This window comes from Syngnathoides biaculeatus, chromosome 22 (genome assembly GCF_019802595.1).
Source record: "Syngnathoides biaculeatus isolate LvHL_M chromosome 22, ASM1980259v1, whole genome shotgun sequence".
Taxonomy (NCBI): domain Eukaryota; kingdom Metazoa; phylum Chordata; class Actinopteri; order Syngnathiformes; family Syngnathidae; genus Syngnathoides; species Syngnathoides biaculeatus.
The window spans coordinates 18,495,015-18,514,228 of NC_084661.1; the positions used below are offsets into that span (position 1 = coordinate 18,495,015).

Genomic DNA, 19,214 nt, shown 5'->3' on the forward strand with positions numbered 1-19,214 from the left:
GACCGATTGCTAGTTTGCTCGTTTCTGCGTGCCTTTCGATTGGCCGGCGACCAGTTGAGGGCGTGCACCTGCGCCTCCTTCCCGAAAATGGCCGGGATAGGCGACCCTCGTGAGGATAAGCCGCTCACATAATGGATGGATGTTGTTGTTTTTTTTTCCGTGTGGAGAAGCTGACTCTGCACTTTTGTTGTTGATGACTATTTTAGTGACGGAAGGAAGCAGGAAGTGATGAAAAAGATGAATGATGGGAATTGTGTGTGCGTGTGCGTGTTGAGAGGATGTTGTTGGACTTTTGGGATCCTGTTTTCTTGCCTTTCCCAAACGCAGGTGGCACTCACCGACCAGCGCGCGCACCTCCGCCTGCCACAAGGGGGCGCCAAGGAGGACCGTTGGGGGTGGGGGTGGGGGGGGGGGGTTGTCCGTCTCCATCGACGCCAAATCGTCAAGTCAATTCTGAAATAATGACGATGACGGCTTAATAAGATTCGTACTTATTCATGCAGTATTGAGATCACTAAAAAATATTGTGTTGAACAACAAATGGTGAAATAACAAAATACGTGTCTGGTTATGTGATTTGAGAGCGGAGTGGCTCTGGGGGCCGCAAGCATGATCAAAGGATGAGGTTTTATAAAATTGTATTATGCTCCACTCCCTGGGAAGGGTTGCGTCAGGAAGGGCATCCGGCGTAAAAAATTGTGCCAAACATCATCTGAGATGACACGCTGTGGCGACCCCGAAAGGGACAAGCCGAAAGAAACTCATTATGATCTAAATAAATGCTATTCAAAATGTACACAATATGATTGTTCATTATTTAGGTGCATCCCTTTACCCCAAAAACTTCAAATACATATTCAACGACATAAACTACTCAATTGAATTCATAGTTGCACCATGGCAAGAAAGCTCAAAAACATTTTCTTTCATTTCTTGTTTTTGTAAATGATTGAAACGTGTGAATTTGACAACGTCATGTGTCGTCATCAGTGAATAATACAGACGGACATTTTTTTTTTTTTTTTTTTGAACGCTCACCTGGTTCTTGACGAGCCTGTGCGCAAAATTTGGGCGGATGTTGCTGCCTCTGAATACCTGCCGGCCGGGGGGGGGGGGGGGTCAAGTGCCTGAACAGAGTGGCAACTTCCGTCTTTCCAACTGTATCGACCATTCGTCGTCCCATCGGAACTTATTTTCGACATACCGATCAATTTCTTTCCTCCCTCGAGCACCGCCATTGCGTTGACTCGAAAATGGCCCCGTGAACCGCCTCGTATACAACAAGCCTTTTCATTGGTCAGGAGAAACACATTCGACCAATCAACTGACGCGTACCTAATCTTCCGCTTCACTTCCAAAAGTCGGACCGGAATTTGAACGAGTGTGGATTCTGGCATGGGAGAATTATTACTATTATTATTATCCATGCAATTTATAAAGATGGAATTCTGCCTATGAACTGGAAAATCACATCTGCGTTTTTGAGAGCAATCAGCAAGTTAAAAAAAACAAACAAAAACAATAACCAATCCCAAGATGGAGCAACTGGTCTATTCAAATGTCCTGTTCATTTACTGTATGTACATCCTTGTGTACATAAGTCTCAATCTACAATACATAATGTATCTTTGGCAGCACACAGAAGAAAAACGTATTGAATTTGCATACTTTTTGTTCACAGCAAAATGAAGGAAAAGGAAAGTTTGGGCTGAGGCTGGAAAAAAGTGGTCGGGTCGCGTCGGGTCCTCGGATAACAAAATAGCCAAAAGATTCAATCTTGAAATGATGACAAAAAATAAATGAACGGCAGAATAAACCAATATTCAGAACAACTTTGTGACACCAAATCATTGACTACATTTGAAATTTATGGAATCTGGAGGCACCAGCCCAAAGATGGCACAAAAATCTCTTAAGTCACAAAAAAATTGCGTCTGGAGTCATCATCATTGGGGGGAGGGGGGAAGCCCCCCCACCCCAAATAAACGCTATCATTCAAAAGACAAAATGACGATGATGATGCGCTCGGATTCACTTTCAAAACAATCGGTCGAGTTTATTAAATAGCATTAAAAAAAAAAAGTTTTCAATCATCTCTCAGTTGCGGAAATGACCAAATGGGAGCCTGGGGGGGGGGGGGGGGGCTCTTCTCCTGAAACGTTTCGGCGACCGCTCAAGCCGACGTGTCGAAGAGCCTGTCGATCATGGCCCCCACCTCGTCCGGGCCGTACTTGTGGTACTTCTCCGGGTTCTTGGTGAACGGCAGGTTGGCGCATCTGCAACGACGCCGACAAAGGTGGCAAAAAGCCTCAAATTGTGGAAATTATGAAAAGTACACATTTTAAAGCTGCGGGGAAAAAGTAGGAAAAAAAAGGCTGCATTTGAGTCCGTTTTTTTTTTTTTTATCAAGAAAAAAATGGGGGGAGGGTTCAAATCGACAGACAGCCAAAGAATGTAACAAATGTCAAAGTATGAAACTCTTTTGCTCACGCGTACGTCGCCTTCATACTCCAGTGTGAAAATGTGCCGCACTTCCCACAGGTGGCGCCACAGCCGCTAGTGGCGAGGACGCCACCAGGTGGAGTTTCCTCACCGCCATTCAGTCCTTCCTTTCCTTTTCCGGAACGAGGAACAAAACAACAACGGCGACCGCGGAAGCTCAAACAAATGAGCTGATGATGCGTCGAGGAGGCGGGAAAAGCGCCGTCACGTCACCTGACCCAAATGGACCAATCGCGACACACGAGCTCCGCGACTTTCTCGGCTAGGCGCAATGATGGCGAGCGACGGCGGGAGTGGCCTTTCGGCGGAGGTGTGCGAAAAATAATAATAATAATAATAATAATAATTGGAGTCGAAAGCGGAAGAAAAGTGCTCAAAGCCCAAAAGTGTGTTGAAGATGGGCCAAACTGCTAACCTGCGCAGGAAGCCGCCGTAGGCCTCGCTGACTTCTCGCCGCTGAGCCAGCCGGATCAGGTCTCTCTGCTCCTTGTCGGGGACGGCCCAGCCCTTCTGGATCTTGCACAGGTCCTCCAGACCCTCGTTGAAACCCTTGAGACGCACACACACGTGCGCGGTCACTCGCGCTCACGCGCACGCGCCGCGCTCGCTCCGCCCACCTTGAATTTGTCCTTGATGACTTGCCGTTCTTTGTCTTTGAGCTGAAACGAGACGGCTTCCGTTACTGAGGCGACGCGGCCGGGAAATCCGTCGCGTCAGCGCAGACCTTGGCGCCGGGCTGGAAGGCGGGAAGGTTTCGCTCGCTCAGGTGCTCCGTCACTTTCAGCCAACTGACGGGAAAGAGGCCCGGCGGAGCGCCGGGACCGGCGACATCGGGAACGGAGGCGGGCGGGGAAAAAGGAGGTGGAAAAACAAAGGGATGAGGCGTCCATATGTCATTGAAAAACAAAAACAATACTAATGTGCTGAGGCGTGGAACGTTTTGCGCCGGTTCTTTGCACTTCCATATCCAGGAAAATCATCCCGACGACGACGACGATGATGATGATGTTGTGTTTTGCAAGCTTGCCCGTACCTGCGTTGGTACGCGTGGATTTGTTGCTCAATGAGTTCTCGGTAGGAACTCTCGGCTCGCTTCTGAGTCACCGTCACCAACTGGATCAGGTCGGACCTACGCGCGCGCACACACGTGCGCAGGTGATTAGATCACCATGGTGACGTGCGTGCGCGTGTGTGTGTGTGTGTGTGTGTGCGTGTAGGGGGGGGGGTGTCCTGACTTCTGCAGAGACTTGAGGATGTAGTTGTAGTTGTTGTGGAGGAAGATGGCGCTCAGAGCGGAATCCTCATACACTTTGGACTTGCTGAGCAGGTTCAGCTGAAGGTTCCCCAGAACTTTACCTGACGGGGGCCACACACACCCTCGTCAGTGTGTGTGTGTGTGGCGGCTGCGTGCGTGCGTGCATGTTTATGCGTACATACAAATATAGGCGCTGAGGAGGCGCTTGTTGAAGTCCGACGTGAAGCTGCCCGACGAACAAGTCGACTCTGTGAAGCGGACGCACATACGCGGGGCGTGAGCAGTTGCCATAGTAACCACCTTCGCCGCGACCCGTGCTGCTGCGGTCGCGCAAAGGCCTCTAGGGGGAGTGCTTACCTCGGGGATCTAAGGGGATATTGTAAGTGTCCCCCAGGACTAAATGGGGGCAGGCACCCACCCCGACAGATAGAAGAAGAAGAAGAAGAAGATGTTAGTGCACAGCAAGTAGAAAGATCAGCAGGGGGAGTCTTGGAGGGGGGGGGGGGGTCAGTTGACACATTATGAGCTTGCGGATGAATACGAGGAAGAAGGAACACGGGAAGAAGAAGCGTACACGATGAGTTTTCATCTTGCAAGGTTGGCGTGGTCGGGGGGGGGGGGTCAAATTGTTCATTCGCCCAGCCGGCGGATGCTAAAACCGCTAAAGTTCGTACCTTGTGAGGCCAACATGGCGCCGGCCGTCTCGTGGAAGTCCAGCAGCTGCTGCAGGAACAGGATGGCCTGCGGAGAGACGGACAGGAAGTGGACGGACCGGAAGCGGACGGGGGCGGAGGTCGGCGCTTACGTTGCTGGTCAGCTCGTGCACGGTGCCGTCCTTTGGCATGTTGTACTCCTTGTCGGGGTCGTTCTGAACACACACGGAGGAGAAGGATGAGGAGTGTGGCGGGGGAGGGGGCAACCGGAGAAGAAGAGGAAGCCAAACGATGAGGGAAGGAAGGAAAGAAAGAAAGCGGGCCGCCTCCATGCCTTGATGCTGTCGGCAAACTCCTCCAGCGCTTTGGCGCCGATGTTCTCCATGGACGTGATGAGCGCGGGCAGTTTGTTCTTGGTGCCCGCCGCCGTACCCTGACGACAAGCCGCGAGGGAGTCAGCCAGCCGGAGCGCCGAGCGCGTCCGCCGCGCCACCCCACCCACCTGCAGCGTGGCGTCAAAGTGGGCCTTGTTGCTCTTGAGGTGGCGGAGGATGGGGAAGATGGTCAGCACGGCCGAGTAGTCGTGGCGCAGGATGGCGCGACGGGCCGCGCCCACGATGTTGTCGCCCTCCATCATCAGGCCGTCCAGGGCCTCCTGCGGAGGAAAAAGCGCTTCGCCGTCATCCTTTGCCGCCGCGACGGAGGGGGTTCGAGCAGGCGCTCGCTCGGCGACGGACCTGGATGAGCGAGTCGAAGGTCTTCTTGTGGTGGTGCTCGGGGATGACCTCGCTGAGGAGGGCGTACTCGCTCTGCGCCAGCTTGACGAAGGCGCTGATGCAGTGGATGTACGAGTCCATCTCCACGTCCAGGGCGTCGTCTTTGCCTGACGGGCCCACGCAAATCGCGTCATCTCATCCGCTCCGCCCGTTTATGCAGCTTTTGCTTTTCCCAAACAAATGACATTCTTCCGCAAATACCACAATGCCGATATTAATCGTTTCAAGAGAAAATATCATCAAAACTACGATAGCCAAATAGCTCATTCAAAATCATCTTGCTCAGCGGTTTTTTTTTTTTTTTTTTTTTATGACTTCCTCCTTCATTCTTTGTGAGGCAGACGCCAATCGAGACATCGGACGCAATCATTTTGGAGTCTGCTGTTTATGGATCACAAATAAATAATAAATTCCCAATTAAAACCATGATTTTGACAGCTACTTTCCAGACTTATTTGAACCCGTTTGCGGCCCGACGTTCGCCCTCGCACAAAAGTAGGGTAGGCCGACCGCGGGTGGGGGGGGTGGGGTGGGGGGGGGGGTCGGGCGCCACTCACCTGGGGGGCCGCCGTGCTTGTCGGCCAGAAGGTCAGAGGTGCGTCTGACCCGCGGGTCGTGATCGTAACCTGCTGAGACGGACCTCGTCAGACCGGGCCCCAGCTGGTGCGACGAGGTCCCCGGGGGGGGGGGGGGGGTTCGGGGGACCGGACACAACCCGGTGCCGAGGCAGGGGGCGGGGCCAATGTGAAGGAGCATCACAACAGTTTCCTAACGCCGCCCGAGCCCCTTTCACCTCCACATAGCGGGAAAGGGACCGTCACGGGCTGAACGTGGCGATGGCATTGGGATGGGGGGGGGGGGGGCCAGGAAGAGGAGGGGAAGACGGAGAAGACGAAGGAAGAAAAGGACAGGAAAGGGGTTAAAGGAGGAAGACAAGGATGGGGGGGAGGGGGGAGGAAGAGGAGCCCCAGTTGCATCGACGCGGGCTAGCCGGACGGTCCACTTTCACAGGAAAGTCGTCTTCGTGGCCCATGTGAAAGGGGCTCAAGTCCCAGTCCTAAGTCCCAGTCTCAAATCCCAGTCTAACATCCAAGTTAGCGCTGTTGTGAGGCGTCACTCGACACCATAACACCCGAAGAAGAAGAAAGAGAGCCAAAGGGAAAGGAAGAGCACCAAGAGGAAAAAGTGCGTTGCTTTGGTTACCTTCCAGGGGTGCGAGGTTGGACCCCCCCTTTTTGCCATCCAGCCCATGCTGAGAGTACTGTTTCAGAAGGTTCTGAGCCTTGCGAATGGTCCCTGGAGGGACCCCAAAAGTAGGAGGAGGAGGAGGAGGAAGAAGAGGGAAAGGAGACAGCACAGCCGCCCAGTGAGAGATGAAGAACACCAACACAACACTGCAACAGCCCAACGCAACCGCATGCCGGCGCACCGGTGGCGGCGCCGGCCGCTGCACGGGTCAACATCCACGACAGAGACCGTGACTCATTGACAGTGAACCTTCGTTTTATCGCGGGGGACCGACCAGACCTGCCAGGCCCTTCCGCTGTCGCCCTCTGCTGGCCAGATAAAAAAAAGGTCACAACACCTGCGACGGTTGCGTGCGTGCGTGCGTGCGTGCGTGACCAAACCGGGAAAACGCGTGAGCGGGCAGAAGAGATCAGCCCTGCCCGCCATGTAGTGGCACAACGGCGTACAACACTGGAGGCGCGCCAATCGAAATTGCGACTGAAAAATGAGCGCGATATTCACGGAGGTTCACTGTACTCCGTTTCTTATTCGCACCTTCGGGCATATACACACACACACACAGCATCATCACCGTGACAACCGAGGTGGTTTCCTAGCGACAAACAAACATCACACAACTCCACAACACACTTGAGAGAAGAAAGGGTTAATCGCACAGTTACAACACGCATCCACCGCGCACACAACATAACGACGTCGACGCCATATTGGATGTGGCAAAGTGCAGCAATTCGTCACAGTTGCACCAGGGTCAACTGCATGCTACTAGTGGCATTATAAAATTAACACGTGACTAGTAGTACTACGACGAAGTGCACGTTAGCAACATTTTGCTTCACTTGGAACCTAATTCTTCTTCTACTAGCGCACATAAAGTTCATACTTGAGTGGAAGGCACTAGTGAGTTAGGAATAGTCTACTAGTGTGCTTAATTGTCTTACTAGTGAACACACTAGTGCATGGGAAATTCAGCACACGAGTGGCGTATAAAGTAAATGCTCAAACAGCGTCCGGTAGTGGAAAAAAATAAAATAAAACAGAACAAAAGTGTGCACTGGTTGACACACTAGCGGACCATCCAGCCATCCATTTTCGGACGTGCATCTCCTCAAGCGGGTCACGGACGTGGCGGGGGCTATCTTCGGGCGAGGGGCGGGGCAACCACCGGCGCGCCCATTCACAGCGACGTACAATTTGGAGCCTGCAATCAAACTAGCGCTCGCCCTTTTGGGTGGTGGGAGGAAACCCCGGAAATAAAAACCCAACCGCTCCACCGTAGGCATCGGTACCAAATGCACGGGCGGCCAGCGCCACATCCAACGCGGCGAGCCGAGCCGGCGTCCTACCGGGTCTCTTGGGAAGCTTCTTGGTGGGCGTGTCTTTGCGCTTGGCCTGCACCGCGGGAGAGTAGAGGGCGCCAGAGGAGGCGCTGTTCTTGCGGAAGTGCTCCTTCAGACCCTTGATGGAACGGTCCAGCTGGCTGGAGCGGATCTGGAAGTAAACCGTCATGAAGTCTGCCAGAGAAAAGAAAAGAAAAGGGGGGGGGGGGGGGGGGGGCACACAAAAGTCCAACAATGAAGCTGCAGATCCGTACATTGGATGCATGGAATTTGGCTCATTTCATATTTTCCAAAAAAGGGAGAACCTTGATTGCGGCCGTACTCCACGAGCCAGCCGCCGATGCAGATGATGTCGTGGAGGACGGCTTGGGGCAAGTGCTCGAGCACCACGTCCTCCTGCAGCTCCAGGTCCTCGTCGGCGCCGATGGCGTCCAGGATGAGGACGGGCGGCACCGGCTTGCTGTAGCGGGTCAGCAGGCCGCGGAACTCCGCCTCCAGGAGCTCCTTGCCCTTCTCCAAGCGGCTTTTCTGTGGCGGGACCGCACCCGCGTCGCTTTCAAACGACCACTCCCGTTTTATCACCAAAATATCAAATCCATGTTTTACCACTTTGCTTTTTTTGGGGGGTGGGGGCGACGGGACCTAATAACAAGGCTTGGTTTGGATTTTTTTTTCTACTACTTGGGGTGGGAAACGTTTTGGTGAAAATTGCCTGTCGATGCCAGACGGTGCCAAAGCACTGCTTTACTTTTAATCCGGCTCTTCAACGCCAACATGGTCCCTTGGCACCGAGCTGCTACAGAACGGCACCAAAGCACTACTTTTACTGCTCCAGGTGAATGCGCGACTGTCCGGGGTTTGACTTTACCGCGAGCAAACGTCTTTGTTGTGAGAAAGCGCAACGACGTACCACGGTGTTGAGTTCGGGGCTGTCGGGATTGTTGTCCTGGAAGTACTCCACGGCCTTCTGGATCTTGGCAATGGAGGCCAGATACTCGTCCAGCCGGCCCGTCGGTCTGGAACGCAAGCACGTCGGCGTTGGGAAAAAGGAAAAGACGGAGGGCCCCCCCCCCCCCCGCACCTCCATCCTCCCTCCTCACCCCTCCCTGATGATGCGGTCCGTGTCCTTGGCCACGTGGTAGTAGCTGATGACGTGGTCCATGCACGACAGCGTCTGGTCCACGTTCTCCTGCAGACGCTGCAGGTTCTCCGTCTGCTTGTGGACCGGAATGATGGAGTTCTCCAGCTGCATCAGGCGGCTCTCGAAGGACGACAGGATGGACACCTGAACAAAAGGCGCACCAACACAAAGAGCAAGCAGAAAAAAATAAAGAAAAATGGCCTCTAGCTTTTTCCGTTCTTGACAAATCTCTAGTAGAAGACCCAACCCTGGCAAACCACTGATTGGAGAAAACAAGCTTGGAAAAAGTCGTCTTCGGCGACTTGTTGAATTCCTGCCGACCTATAGAAGAGGCCACGCTTGCTGAGAAACCGGGCGCAGGCGTGCTTACCATGTTAATTATTCATGTTTTGGCATCGCTACGACACATTTTGAAAAAGTCCATCCACTCGCTTGCCTAATTTGACACTTGAGCCATCGGGTCGGGGTTAGCTGAAAGCGAGAGAGAATATCAGAGCACCCCGGAACACAATTGGGAAGAAAACCCAAGCACGGGGAGAAGAAGTCAGCGCCACAAGGGCAAATTTAAACCGTGAAGCCCGGAAGTGCGTGGCAGACGTGCTCACCACTAAGGCGTCGTGCTGACCAGTCAAAAAAAAAAAAAAAAAAAAAAAAAAAGAGAGAGACGTGTGTGCCTCTGACCAACCATGCCGTTGGTGAGCTGATCACTCTTCTCCAGGTTCTCCCGGATGAACGACAGCGTCTCTTGTTCCTGTACAACAAAACACGCAGTGACGTCTCAACAGACGCAAAACTGGACAGCGAAGTCGTCCCCGGATGTGCGACGTTTGGCGTCTGATCAGAAGCAAGAAAGCTCGCGTGACCTGCTTGAGCTTCTCCTCAATTTCTCTCTTCCTGGCGGACGCGTCCTCGGTGGGAATCATCTTGGCAACACCCCAGCCCCTTCAACGACGACCACCTGACGGCGAAAAGCGACAACTTTGCCCCCTTAGACGAGAAAATTCAACGAGACTTTTTCTAAAAATTACGTCGCGGTTGGCCGGGAGGTTCAAGCTAGCTTGATCTTGGGACGCTTCCGGCTCCAATTTCAAAGTCAACTTTCGGGTTGCCGTAAAAATTTAGCAACGCTACTTCAGTACATTAAGTCATTGATAACTTTCATCTTAATGTCTATTGGTGCAATTCATTATATGTGACCAAGCATTTCTAATTGCTTTTGTGGCGGGTCTATTTTTTAGTATTTTATTTCGAAAGCACTTTCATGGTCTTTTGTTTTTTCCGGCGGGAAGCGTTTTCATGCTCCGCATTTTAAATAATTTAAATTCAATCTCTCACCTAAGTTGCTGATATTAGTACTAACTATGTCATTTAGTGATTAGATGAAAGTAAAATCAACTCAAATATTATCGTGTACTATTACGAGTCTGCATGCAGTATCCGGTTCATCCGCACGGGGGCGCCATCCTGCCGAAAAAGTACAAGCAATCAATTCAAATCATGTTTTATTAATACTCGTGTATGCACAATGTAAGACGTTTAATCGTCTCCCTGTGATTTGCATAAATAACAAAGTTTGGAAATGTATATGCATAAACCCCCCCCCCCCACATAAATAATATCCAGATAACTTTATCTTGCAAACTGAACTGAGGAAATAAAAGATCCCCGCCCTAACGCAGAAGTAACACAAGTTAGAAAATCAAAACTGTTTTGCATTTGCAGGTCAAATGAAATCTGAAGCAGCAGAAGCACTTTTAAGATTCTTCCTCTTTGGACAACGTCTGCGGAGGAAACAAACACATGGTATATAAATCAGTCTTGAATCAATCAATCAATCAATTGATCAATGAACCAATCACCTGTTTGAGAAACTGCCTGCCAAAGTAGTTTGTGGCCATATTTTTGATGTCGGTCTTGCCTCCCACTTTGCACCTGACGTATCCGTAGAGGTTGGCTCCTTGCAGGACCAGGCCCATCAGCACCACCGGCTGCACGCAACGCCCGCACATTCCCGTCAGAATCCGAAGGCCGTGGCCCCGTGCAACTATTTTCAAAAAATATTTTGTTTGTGGACAGTGGACGACCGGTTATAGCCTCCGCCTCACAGTCCTGAGGGCCGGGGTTCAATTCCCGGCCCCGCCTGTGTGTCAGATTGCATGTCCACCCCCCCCCCCCCCCCGTGCCTGGGTGGCTTTTCTCCAGGCACTCCGCTTTCCTGCCACATCCCAAAAAAAAAAAAAAAAACACGCATTGGTCGGAGACTGTAAATTACCCTCAAGTGCGATCGTGAGTGCAAATGCTTCTCGGTTAGAACGTTAGGGAGTTTTGGGGAAAGTGCGTCACTACAGTTAAAGAACCAAAAAAAAAAACAAAAAACAAAAATCTGCCACAGTTGGTAGTCCCGCTCGGCCGTCCGCAGGGCCACAAAAATAAAAGGCGGAGCGGCGGCCTCACCAGCCACTTAATGTTGAACTGAAAGAGGGTGCTGAAGGCGAAGAGCACCCACACCAGCGGGCACACGATCAGGCCCAGCCAGAAGATGCGAGATTCCGAGTCGGAACTTTGCCTTTTCCTCGTCCCCTGGGAAAAAAAAGGGGGAAAAAAAAACGTCCTCAGGGGCCGCAAAGCGCTCGCGACCTTTCGGCGTGCGTGTCACCTTCCGGGACTCGAACACCCAATGACTTTGGCCGTCCTCGTCCACTTGGTTCCACCACCTCAGCGCCACCATCAGGCGGCCAGTGATGTTCTGCGCACGCACAGACACACCGTCGGCATGTCACTCACTCACTCACTGACTGACTGATTGGCTCGCTCGCTCGCTCACACGGCCCACTCGGTACCTTGACGGTCCAGAAGTCACACGAGAGCAGCAGGATGATGGCCACCATGCCGCCAATGAACCTGTTGCTGATCCTCTCGCAAAGCAAGTAGACCAAAATGGCGCAAACCCTGAAGAAAAGGTGGAAGAAGGACGCCACCGGATGCCTGGAAACGTGGTGGTTGTCGTCGTCGTCATCATCATCATCATTATTATCATCATCATCATCAGGCCATATGGACTGAGCAAAGTGACTAACTCCATGTTTGTCCTCTTGGGCAATCTTTGGCCGGCGTCGTCCTCGGCGTCAAACAGAGAAACCTCTTCATCGTTGTTCTCCTGAAGGACCAAGAAAGAAGGAAGACACAAATCTGCCCAAAGAAGGCATTTTTACATGCTTTCCCCACCTTTTCTCATAAACGAACGGTCCAAGTTCAATCATTGTCGATTGTTTTGTTTTGGTTTTTTTTTTTTTTTTTACAATGTAAAAAGGCAACCTCGAGTTTTAAGAGGCATAACCCTCGTGAGGATAAGCGGAACGGATGATGACTGACTGAATGAATGCAAAACGAGACTTTTTCTGATCTTATGTCGCGTCGTCTAAGAAGAAATATTAGTTTGCTAAATCACGAGCTTCTTCAATATCCTGACACCAAACTCTGCGAGCAGGTCATTCTTCTGAAAATCCATATTGATGAAAAAAAAAAAAAGACGCACAAGATGTTGTTTTAAACATTTAAATGTTCACTTACGTCTTTTAGCATGTTGACAGCGGAGCTAACACTTCCTGCTACATGCTAGTTGGAAGACACGTCACTGAGTGACGTCACGTGACCAAGGCCACCGTACTTTAAAAATAAAAAGTTCACTGTTAGTCATTCCAACTCCAATGGCACTGATTTGCCGCACTTCCATACAGACTGCGGAAAAAGATGATTTTTATGTTGCACAGGCAAAAGTGTTTGTTCGCATGTTGAGACTCGAGCCATCACTTCCTGGTTACGCACCGGAGGACGATCGTGATTGGTTGGTAGCAAACGCAACGTATATATATTAAAAGAACAACAACACACAAAAACTAAACAATAAAAAAGAAGAAGAAAATACAAATGATTCTTTCCATCCGTCCATCATCTGAGCCGCTAGAGGCGGGGCTTGCCCTCAACTGGTCGCCAGTCAATCGCAGGGCACGCAGGAACAAACGCACCACTGGCACCTTTTCTGGAGATGGGGGAGGGCAGGGCGGCCACGGGGGCCGGGAGGCAGACGGTCTGACTCATTTCAAACGGGGGAGGGGGAGTCCATCTCCACAAAATGTTCGAGAACCGCCGCTCTACCCGTGGCACCCAAAAAAAACAAAACACTTTTTACATTGTTCAGAAACGCGACTTCTTTATTTTCACTCCTTCGCTCGTCTTTTGTCACACGGACGGACGGACGGACGGACGGACGGTGGAACGTCACGATCATGTCGTGTCAATGGCATTTCATCAAGCTGAATCTTTTTGGGGTTTTTTTTTTTTTTTTTTGGTATTCCTAAAAAGTTGTTTTGCTAAAAGAAAAATCCAAAGATCCATTTGGGAGTGTCAACTTTTTAATGTGAGTTCATTTCCGCCCGGCTTTTACGGCGGGGGGGGGGGGGGGGGGTCGGCGTTCAGCGGGGACGAGGGGGGAGAGGGGCTCCTGAGGGGCAAGGGCTCCCCGGGCGGCACCAGAACCACCACGTTCTCCTTCTTGGACAACCAGAAGGCGGGATAAAGCGGCTCCAGGAACTCGGCCTCGTAGCGGTGGATCAGCGTCATGGCTCGGTCCACGCCGTAGAAGGCCAGGAGGCCCCGGGTGGAGTCCACGTACACGCCTGCCCAAAACAAGACGGAACGGAGGAGCAAGCAAATGGACCCTTTTGGCCCGGAACTCATCGTAGAGAGCGATCGATTTGAAGATCCCTTTCCATACCCACCCACGCGCGTGAACTTGCCCACGCTGAGGGGCGTCTCCACGCCGCTGTGCCAGGCGGAGAAGGCGCGCCCGTTCCAGTGCAGGCACCAGGAGCGGTCGTTGCCGGCGATGCAGCCGCCGCTGTCGCCGCCCTTGCGCCGGATGCTCTTGTAGGTGAGGCCCACGTGCGTGCCCTCGCCGCCGATGTCCGCCTCGAAGTAATGGCGGCCCAGGTAGAAACTTTCGGCGGCCAGCACCTGCCGCCAGTCCTGGAAGCGCTCGGGGAGGTCCGGGTAGGGGTGCTGCCAGGGCGTGGTGTTGGTCACCTTGCGGTTGTCTTCGGTCAGACGCAGGAAGACGTGAGCCGTGTCCGCGTCGAAACTCACCTGCGCGCCGTCTGCGGGCCGAAGCGACAAGCGTCAGCGGCATTTTCGTGGCTCTTTGAAGTGCTACCGGTGCCCACTGGCGGCGGCAGTTGCCGCCTCGTCAAAGTGCCAAAATGTCACCTGCGCGCATTCTGACGAGGGGGGAGGGAAGTTGAGCCGTCTCTTTTTACACTTTGAATATTTGACGGCGGCCCTCCGGGGGAAAGCAGAACCTCGGCCGGTTCCGGCCCGACGTTCGTCTTTGGCTTCTGGCCCTTTGTCCGACGTTTGACGCCCGGCGCTCGCGTTTGAGTTTGTTGCTCGACTTACATTTGAGGAAGTCGTCCCGCGTGACCGGCTCGGGAACGCCGGCGTCGTGGTTGGCGGCGACCATGGCCTGGACCGTGGTCTTGATGCCCATCTTGTCTGAAAAGGAAGCGCACACGCATTTGCCGGCCTCGACCTTTGACCCTGATTTTGCGCCGTCACGTCGCCACGTCCCCGAAGCAAGTTTTTTTTTTTTCTTTTTGCAAATGATGACAGTGAAAAAATTTCCAGGGCGGAGCTGCTGTTGGGAGATTTTTCATTTTCATCATTTTTAAAGCTCACCAAGCAACAAATTATTGTAACGTTTGAACATACGAACAAACAGAAGAGTCACTTTTCTACGACCCAACAGAACATTCGGAGCTCGTGCGATGCCATCGTCGGGATTTTTCATCGATCGTTAGTCAGGCTCGGCCCGATTGGATAGCGGCTATTTGTTTTCTAATTGGAAGGAACCCAATTTTTTTTTTTTTTTTTTGCAAAGGTACCAAGTCGTGACTCAGCATTGACGAAATATCGCGACTGGGACTCAAGTCCGAGTTCCGGTCTTGAGTCCACCCGCCTACGTTCGAGCTTCGCCGACGACCGACAATCTGGCAAAGAAATATTGGCAAAAAGTTCTGAGGTCGGGCGCTTCTTCGGCCCCGCCCGTGACACGCAGGCGGAACATTCCGCACTTGCGAGAACACGCCTGCTTCATCTCAGAACGGGAGATGGGGAAACGTTTATCGAGGACCCGAACGGAGCAGAACATTTCCAGGAGTCGGGATCGAGTCAATCGCATTCAGAAGCATTCAAAATCCCAAAGGAGGGACGGCAGATGTAGTCAGCTGCCAAAATGTCCCGTCCAAGTCGTCCGGGAGGTGGAAATGAGGCAACGGAGGCCCGCGCAGTCATCACAAGCGACGAATCGAACGACGGCTAATAACGGCCACGGCTAACGGAGAGCCCAGACGATCAAAACACGCGGTCGGGACGGGTTGCAAAGCTCTCACCGGTGTTGCACGTCTCCCGGACCTTCTCCACGTAGGACGCGGCCAGCGCGGCGCACAACTCCTGCGTGGCGTCGGCGATCACGCGGCCGACCGAGTTGAGGCGATCCATCAGTCCGATGTAGACGCCCGGCAAGGAAGTGTCGGACGCTTCCTTCTTCCACTCGGAATACTCCTGGATGGAAATTCATTTTTCAGAACGCAGCCAAGTAGGAATATGGCACGGCGTGGCGGGACGATCTGTTCTCCTTGGAAGTGGCCTACAGGAGCAGCCTGTTGCCGGACCAAACCCAAAATGATTCTGGACTCTTTGGTTTTTTTTCCGAGTGACCGTCGTGAAGCCGATTCCGAATGTCAGAGGCGCAAATGTCGCCGAGCTACCTGCAGGAAGTCCACGTGGTTCTTGTTGCGCGAGATCCTGTCCACCTGCGCCTGCGCCCTCTTGAGCTCGGCGCACCTCTGCTCCAGGTGGGCCCGGATGCCCTCGGCCTGCCCGAGGGCCCGCTTCTCCTCGGCCTCCAGGATCTCGCCCACCTCCGTCTCGGCCTTCTCCACGGCCGCCCGCAGCCGCTCCAGCTGGGCCCGGATGACGGCGCGGACCTCGCTGACCGAGCGCTGGATGGACACGGCGTTGAGCTGCAGCTTGTCGATGGCGTTCTCCGCCGCCGTGGCCGTCTTGGTCATCTCGCCGCGTTTGACCTGCAGCTCCCTCTGAGGAGCGCAAAAAAACAGCTTTTCACCCGCCGGCGGGAATCGCAGGCGTCCAGCTGGAAGCCCGAAGCCGTGCCGGGATTTTGCCGAGGTCCGCCCGGGAAAATCCAGCACTCATCACGGCGTCAGGTTTTCTCGTTTTAGCCTTCTTTGCTCAGTGGGCTTCTTTCGTTTGTATATTTCTTTTTGAGCAGTGCTTAGCGGCGCAACTGCCAACTGGTGTGGCTCGTCCACTCTAAGGCAAAACAAAACTTGAAAGTGAACGTTTGACACACGTTTGTCGAGCAAACAATCCCGGGACAGAATCTTGTTCTTGTCGTTGCCGCTGCTGCTGGTGCCGCCGCCGCCGCCGCCGCTGTCGGCGACCGTTCATAAGCGCAGATAGCCGAAGTTTGATGTGGTCGGGTCAGTTGCGGGATTGCGTCACCGGAAGCTTCTGCTCACTGAGCACTTACGCAAGCTAACAATCAAACAACGACTCAATCAATTTATCAATAAATCAATCAAAGTAACAATCCGACCGTCAACTTGTACTCAGATTCTTTCTCTTCTTTTTGTTCTTGTTCGTTTATTCACTGCATAATTGAATTTTAACAAGTACCGCACATATTTTATTGAGTCTGTGTCGCTTTTTCCACCGCATATACTAAATTGCACATTTTTTAAGCAAACTTTTGTTTGTTTGTTTGTTTTTTTGCAGTCAAACCCAAATTTCGAGTGGGCGCAGTACCACGTGGAGCCACAACATGCCGGGCGGCGCTGAGCGCGACTGGAAAACATGCAGCAAGAAGAAGAGGCAGAAAAGGTCCCCAACAAAATTTGAGTGTTGGTCGTCGCCCCCGTCAATCTGCCGCTCAGTTGATTTTGATGCTCGATTTCTGTATCGTTGAAATAACTTATTAGTGCTGCGTGGCCGCTAATCTCTGTTAGCCTGTCGATACAATTTCCCCTCGTATGTTAGCATAAAGCTGGTGGACCTTGGTTAGCAGATACGATACGGTCTGGTCAAACATTTTGCTGTTTCGATATCGCAGCTGCCCTTTGCTGCGCGGCGCCCCGGCGCCCCTCGTTGACCGGCCTCCGCCGTTCCGCAGGCGACTCACCTCCACGCGACGGCGCGCCTCGGCGACGCCGGCGGTGCGGTGGCCGCGGTGGTCTTCGCCCACGCAGTCCCGGCACAGGCAGCAGGCGTCGGCGTCGCAGAAGAGCTCCAGGGGGCGCTTGTGGATCTCGCAGGTCCGCCTCTCGATGTCGCGCAGCGGCTCCACCAGCCGGTGGTTGTGGAACTTGGCGTTCTCCAGGTGAGGACGCAAGTGCGCCTCGCAGTACGACACCAAACACGTCAGGCAGGACTTGAGCGCCGGCCGCGGGCTCTCCATGCAGGAGTCGCACACCACCGCGTCCTCGGCCGAAACCCCCTCGCGCGCCGCCTCTGCCGAAACACTGCCTGGCGTTAGTCGAGATCCCACTAGTGCCAGGAAGAATGAAGTGTAACTACAAGACGGCCAATCGACGCTCAAATACTATTGTCCACCACACTGGTACGCTTTGTCCTCGCTAGTAAGCCAAATCAGCACGACGAGGCCACACAAATACAACATCTTGGCTCCACTACTAGTATGCAATCCAACTCAAGAGAAGAAACACGACTGGGCTCCACTAGTAGGCACGTGTGGTGCACTGGTAGCTTCCTGGACCCCAGATGTTTGCGTCTGACTAGTAGCATTCAGTCGTCCTACTCGTCTGCAGAAATGCCATTCAGCGGGGACAAAAACACCACAACAAGAGTAACAGCCATTCTACGAGTCCACTCAACTGTCTCACATAGACATAGTAGTACACTTTTTGTGTGAGTATTTGCTGCACTGCCTTCAAAAGAAGCTACTAGTGTGAGAGATACATGCCACGCAGTGGGGCTTAGGGTTAGGATTTGGTAACCCCATCTCTAGGAGTATTACTAGTACAACATGGTAGCTCACTAGTTGGGTTGATTTCTGGACTAGTAGCCCAAAAGTGGCACTACCAGCGGAAAAATGTCTCATCCGTCTTTGTTCTACAAGGTGTGAAAATTGTTGATGCCATATCCCTGCTATCCGGCGTAACGTCTACGTTCTAGTGCATCCTTTGTACTCTCTTGTACGACCGCACTAGTAGCACGTTGAATACATGCTGAAAGAACTTTAATTCCACGATTGTACCTGTACGTCGTCACTAGTGAGACAATTGACTGGTAAAACAGCTTCCGGGGTACATTTTCATAATGCGGCAAAAGTGAACTCACTGACAACTGTGCGCGACTACGAGTCCTATCAGTGAAAGGGTTGCGTTCTATCTACCGGCGGGGTGTCACGAGTACGACGGAGTCGTCGCGCTAGAACGCCAAAGTTGTCCTACCGGTCCGCAGAAGAGTTGCCCAAACATGCTCATAACAGGAATAAGATGGGAGTTGTGGACCCAGTACTGGGTCCAAAAAGAGTGTTGCAGTGTACAAGGACCTAAAGCTTGATACGAAGAGTACGGACAAAACGCACAGTCCCGTTTTCCTCACCCGAGTCCTTGTCGGGAGCTTCTCGGGCTCGGGGGCGTCCCTCGGGGCTTCCTTCAGGCTCTCCTCCGGGGGCGGCGTCCTCCTGCTGGGACCCATCTGGATCTGGATCTGGATCCGAAGCCTTGTCCATGTCGCCCGCAGCGCTTGTGCCGCTTTCCTTCCTCGCACGCGACGAGCGAGAGAGCGAGTCCCGGCCACACCTCGGACGAGTCAGTTTCGTGGACGGCTCCTCTTTCGGCAGCCAGCTGAGAAGATTCCACTCGCATTCCTGCGCTCGGGTGCGCGGGGACGGGGTCACCTCCGCGAGGCCGCGCCCACCAACGATTCGACTTCCTGCTCGAGCCGCGCCCGGCAGGCCTTCTTCGTCGGTGACGTCATATCGCCATAGGCCAAACAACAACAATCGTTGGCTTTGCCTCACCAAATTATTATTATTTATTTTATTTTTTTTTCCCCGTCTTTTGTATTCATTCATTCTCTCTTTGGCGTTTCGCTTAACTTCACGCCGGCGCTGGCGACTATTCCATCTGACTCCGGGACACCCAGAACCGGTCGCCGACCAATCGCAAGGGCACGCGGGAACTCACATTCGCACCTCCG

At 52.8% G+C, this 19,214-nt stretch overlaps 3 protein-coding genes across 11 annotated transcripts; all 3 read right to left on the bottom strand.

Annotated features, from left to right (window-relative positions):
- Positions 1 to 1,533: 1,533 nt before the first annotated feature.
- On the bottom strand, positions 1,534 to 9,986 carry exoc7 (exocyst complex component 7). Of its 8 annotated transcripts, none has more exons than XM_061809527.1 (20): positions 9,779 to 9,986; positions 9,601 to 9,666; positions 8,875 to 9,059; positions 8,685 to 8,790; positions 8,080 to 8,302; positions 7,781 to 7,948; positions 6,390 to 6,482; positions 5,744 to 5,815; positions 5,148 to 5,293; positions 4,913 to 5,065; positions 4,745 to 4,843; positions 4,563 to 4,625; positions 4,432 to 4,498; positions 3,940 to 4,005; positions 3,738 to 3,858; positions 3,536 to 3,631; positions 3,227 to 3,290; positions 3,120 to 3,161; positions 2,918 to 3,051; positions 1,623 to 2,276 (listed from the first exon to the last, which is right to left on the bottom strand). In XM_061809527.1, the coding sequence occupies exons 1-20, from the start codon at positions 9,836 to 9,838 to the stop codon at positions 2,174 to 2,176; spliced, it is 2,127 nt and encodes a 708-aa protein (XP_061665511.1). In that variant the 5' UTR covers positions 9,839 to 9,986; the 3' UTR covers positions 1,623 to 2,173. The 8 variants fall into 8 exon arrangements, with proteins under 8 accessions (XP_061665512.1, XP_061665517.1, XP_061665511.1 ...); XM_061809529.1 differs by having other exon boundaries at positions 1,624 to 2,276; positions 5,744 to 5,812; XM_061809528.1 differs by lacking the exons at positions 9,601 to 9,666; positions 9,779 to 9,986 and adding an exon at positions 9,163 to 9,289 and having other exon boundaries at positions 1,534 to 2,276.
- Positions 9,987 to 10,400: 414 nt separating this feature from the next.
- tvp23b (trans-golgi network vesicle protein 23 homolog B (S. cerevisiae)) lies at positions 10,401 to 12,758 on the bottom strand. Of its 2 annotated transcripts, XM_061809544.1 has the most exons (8): positions 12,741 to 12,758; positions 12,486 to 12,581; positions 11,993 to 12,072; positions 11,756 to 11,900; positions 11,572 to 11,661; positions 11,370 to 11,495; positions 10,775 to 10,903; positions 10,401 to 10,696 (listed from the first exon to the last, which is right to left on the bottom strand). In XM_061809544.1, exons 2-8 carry the CDS (start codon positions 12,495 to 12,497, stop codon positions 10,670 to 10,672), a joined length of 609 nt encoding a protein of 202 aa, XP_061665528.1. In that variant the 5' UTR covers positions 12,498 to 12,581; positions 12,741 to 12,758; the 3' UTR covers positions 10,401 to 10,669. The 2 variants fall into 2 exon arrangements, with proteins under 2 accessions (XP_061665528.1, XP_061665527.1); XM_061809543.1 differs by lacking the exon at positions 12,741 to 12,758 and having other exon boundaries at positions 12,486 to 12,701.
- Positions 12,759 to 13,299: 541 nt separating this feature from the next.
- trim16 (tripartite motif containing 16) lies at positions 13,300 to 19,089 on the bottom strand. Its single transcript, XM_061809536.1, has 7 exons — positions 18,615 to 19,089; positions 17,170 to 17,498; positions 15,737 to 16,066; positions 15,359 to 15,530; positions 14,367 to 14,462; positions 13,694 to 14,068; positions 13,300 to 13,591 (listed from the first exon to the last, which is right to left on the bottom strand). The coding sequence occupies exons 1-7, from the start codon at positions 19,087 to 19,089 to the stop codon at positions 13,356 to 13,358; spliced, it is 2,013 nt and encodes a 670-aa protein (XP_061665520.1). The 3' UTR covers positions 13,300 to 13,355.
- Positions 19,090 to 19,214: the final 125 nt, after the last annotated feature.

What these genes read in the sequence shown, in the direction of transcription:
- exoc7 (XM_061809528.1), bottom strand. Translation starts at nt 9,288, where the DNA reads ATGGTAAGCACGCCTGCGCCCGGTTTCTCAGCAAGCGTGGCCTCTTCT. An exon ending in CCAATCAGTGGTTTGCCAGG is followed by an intron (nt 9,060 to 9,162) that starts GTTGGGTCTTCT and finishes CCTTTTGTTCAG; the next exon opens with GTGTCCATCCTGTCGTCCTT. An exon ending in GAAGCTTCCCAAGAGACCCG is followed by an intron (nt 6,483 to 7,780) that starts GTAGGACGCCGG and finishes GGGTCCCTCCAG; the next exon opens with GGACCATTCGCAAGGCTCAG.
- tvp23b (XM_061809544.1), bottom strand. An exon ending in AGTTCAACATTAAGTGGCTG is followed by an intron (nt 10,904 to 11,369) that starts GTGAGGCCGCCG and finishes CGTTGCGTGCAG; the next exon opens with CCGGTGGTGCTGATGGGCCT. An exon ending in GCAGGCAGTTTCTCAAACAG is followed by an intron (nt 10,697 to 10,774) that starts GTGATTGGTTCA and finishes TTTCCTCCGCAG; the next exon opens with ACGTTGTCCAAAGAGGAAGA.
- trim16 (XM_061809536.1), bottom strand. Translation starts at nt 19,089, where the DNA reads ATGAATGAATACAAAAGACGGGGAAAAAAAAATAAAATAAATAATAAT. An exon ending in AGGCGCGCCGTCGCGTGGAG is followed by an intron (nt 16,067 to 17,169) that starts GTGAGTCGCCTG and finishes TGCGCTCCTCAG; the next exon opens with AGGGAGCTGCAGGTCAAACG. An exon ending in GCGGGACGACTTCCTCAAAT is followed by an intron (nt 14,069 to 14,366) that starts GTAAGTCGAGCA and finishes TTCGGCCCGCAG; the next exon opens with ACGGCGCGCAGGTGAGTTTC.